Here is a 3,138-nt window from a genome sequence, read left to right as displayed (position 1 = left end):
CGAACGTATTCAGGTGCTCGCGGGAAAGTGAGTGTGCCTTTTCCTGCGATTATTATCATCGCATATGTATTTTCAGTTCGACGTACACCGGCGCCACCCACCTATTCTGTCACTACACCCATCGTCTTCTAACCCTGCATATATCGCCCATTAACCCGGTGGCCTTTTCGTGCAGAACATTCACCACTTCCCATAGTCGATGTTTCCTTGTGCAAAGGGTAGACGTGTGCGGTAGCTTGATTTTTATCACTATCTGCGAAATCTCACGCATATATTTGCAGCGCAACATTGCAGCTGGTGCTTTCAGCTCTGACAATGGCTGAATACGTGACGAAGACCATGGTACTCCCTCGGGCAGCATCATTTGTGATCATTATGTTGGTCAATGGATCTGCCAGAAGGTGTCCTTCTTGCGGCAGCAACCAGTCAATACTGACATGTTGCACATCACTTCCATGTGGGCCTAGGTAGACCGTATTAACCACACACTGCGCGTCACAACCGCCGCTTATCGTTTGAAATTGCGTAGTTCAGAAACGAATTGCCTCGAAAAATGTTGCTTTACCACCTTGTCTGATGGGTTTGAATGGTCCCTTCCGGTATCTAGGGGGAAACACTGGATCCTCGACATTGAACACCGACACTTCATTGCGTGTATGCACGAATTCACAGGATAGTATGGAACAACATTAACATTGCGACAGGCCTCTGGATGTGACAATAATATGGAACGATATACCTATGGCTACGTGATAAATTGCTGGGACACATCCAAGGCTATCCTCCCATAATTTGCTGATAACTTGTTCTGCGGGACCGCACATCATGTCCTGCGTGACCAAGTACGCACTGATCTATTGTACAGTGAGTGCATGGTGTGCGGTTATCAAATACCTCAAAAATAGCAGGTCAAAGAGGGCAATATTATTGCCGCACGCGAATATATGTCAACTGATAAGTCATGCACAGCGTGTCGAAGTAAAGAGTCCTCGTACTTGACGAGAAGACGATCGTGAAAAACATGAGTCGAGCTTTAAAGTAACGACAATATGTCAAACTCACTGCTCGGGAGGCTGCGTTTATCTGCTGGTTCTAGACAGACGCCAGAGACTTGAGGGAGGAATGCTCGATATCGACGAATGTTAGCCGCGGTGGTAGAAGGATATAGTAAGCCGATTCATATGTGCTTGCAGACATGTGGGGCACAGAAGTCTGGAGGGTGGACAGACACGTTTCGATGACCTGAAGAAGGGGGGTCGACCTAAAACAAAGACATATACCACGCGGGTGATAAAAGGGATAACTGACGTCATTCAACGTACCGACAAGCTGAGACAGGGCTTTGTTATCTACCACAGCCTTCAAAGTTAACTTGAAGTGAGGGCGTATGCTGCGCAACCATCGAACCGTGACTGAGCGAGGAGGAACTTATTTGATTGAAAGTAGCGACTCACCTCTACTAGGAATTAATGGTATGGTCCCCACCACAAGAATTAGGTGGTCATCCAATTTCTTCCACGTGTACAAGGTACGTGATACCAGTAGCTATATTGAATCTGAGACCTGAGCACTGGGGGTTGAAATGTTGCAACGTTTGGCGCTTCAGCCGGAAAAAAACCAAAAGTCGTTGACGAATGCTCTAGGCTTTCACTTCAATGGCTCTATTTGCTTCTATTTACTCTAGGTTATCATCAGAGAATTCGTGAGTGTACCCAGGGTGCTTTACGTTGATTGCGGTGGTTTTCCGACGTTCTACATGGCTTTTATGACTTTATATTCCAATATAAAGAAAATCTTTCCTATATATGATCATATATCGGCATATATGACAATATCTTCGGTTCACGAGTCCTCTGATGATCATACTCATTTCAATCATGAGGTTGAGCGTTGCGTTTTACCGCATAGCTTTGAGCTCAATTAACAAGCGACCATCAATAGATCTCTGATTTATGGCTTCCTATCAGCAGGGGCATGTTCTTCCACATGCACTCGGCGCAACACATTAGAAGCTATGTGATAACTGTACAGCTTGTTGGCGACATAGAAGCTTCTGGTATTAGGTCTGATTCGTGCTGGCCTCATGTTTGTCTCGGCAAGTACTATAAGACCCCACTCGCTACTTGTATCCGAATCATCCACCCTCCCTGCAGAGTTCTCATTACTGTATCCATAGCACTACAACTCATCGAGGTAAGCGAACCTTCGAGCTCCGCAGCCTATAGTCAGTTAATCTCGGTCTACTACTAGTAGGTCGCACCGCACGTAGACGGAGAACACGTTAGCGCGCAGCCCTTCTCAGTGTCAATCCCCCCCCTTTTTTGTTGGCGCAGCATGTACCCAGATGCTGCTCAAGGCCTAGGTGCTATTCTAGGCGTAGTAGGTGCTCTTGCAGACTCGGACTCAGGTGGTACTCCGAATCCCCACCCACATATCCCTGTTCCAGGACCCGTCCCGGCCTCACTTCTTATTATATCTTTGGGATACAAACTCTGGGTAACAAGAAGGGAGCTAGCCACAACGTCACAATCACTTAATACGGCGAGACACAATATTGAAGTAGAAAAACGAGCCAGTGGTGCTGCAAAAAGAACAGCAGAAAATGCACAGAGGCGTCAGGAGGAAGCTGAACGGGCGAGGTCCGCAACAGAGCGTCGGTGGTTTGAAGGAGTTCGCCCCGAGTGCCGTCCGTCGAAGGAGGATATTGTTCGGATGAAGGCAGCTTATCATTACAGCCCAGACTTCCTCCACATCGCTGTCGTTGGCTCTTCTGGAGGCGGAAAGTCATCCTTTATTAATGCCGTCCGGGGCCTGTCCAACAATGACCCCATCGCCGCTCCTACGGGGATTGTTGAAACTACCGATGCGGTCACGAGATACACTGATCCATGCCAAGACTCCAAGATCTTTTGGTATGACGTTCCCGGTGCGGGCACTCCGAATATGCCTGACTGGCAGTACTTCAATAACTTGGGCCTCTACATCTTCGACTGCATCATTGTGCTAATCGACAATCGTTTCTCGGACTCAGACCTCGCAATTCTCCAGGCTTGCGAGCAGTTCACCAACATTGAGGTGTTCATTGTTCGCTCCAAGTCAGACCAGCACATCAACAACATGGTGTTGGACAGGATGCCA

General features: G+C 47.7%; 1 protein-coding gene across 1 annotated transcript; it reads left to right on the top strand.

Moving 5' to 3' along the window:
* Positions 1-257: 257 nt before the first annotated feature.
* Positions 258-567, top strand: BJ212DRAFT_464824 (uncharacterized protein). Its single transcript, XM_041343277.1, has one exon. It carries the CDS (start codon positions 316-318, stop codon positions 469-471), a length of 156 nt encoding a protein of 51 aa, XP_041185353.1. The 5' UTR covers positions 258-315; the 3' UTR covers positions 472-567.
* The last annotated feature ends 2,571 nt before the right edge of the window (positions 568-3,138 follow it).

The sequence above is a fragment of the Suillus subaureus genome, assembly GCF_016647635.1.
Source record: "Suillus subaureus strain MN1 chromosome Unknown BJ212scaffold_264, whole genome shotgun sequence".
Lineage (NCBI taxonomy): Eukaryota > Fungi > Basidiomycota > Agaricomycetes > Boletales > Suillaceae > Suillus > Suillus subaureus.
Note: the sequence above shows the minus strand (reverse complement) of the source record. Positions and strands in the feature narration are given on the sequence as shown.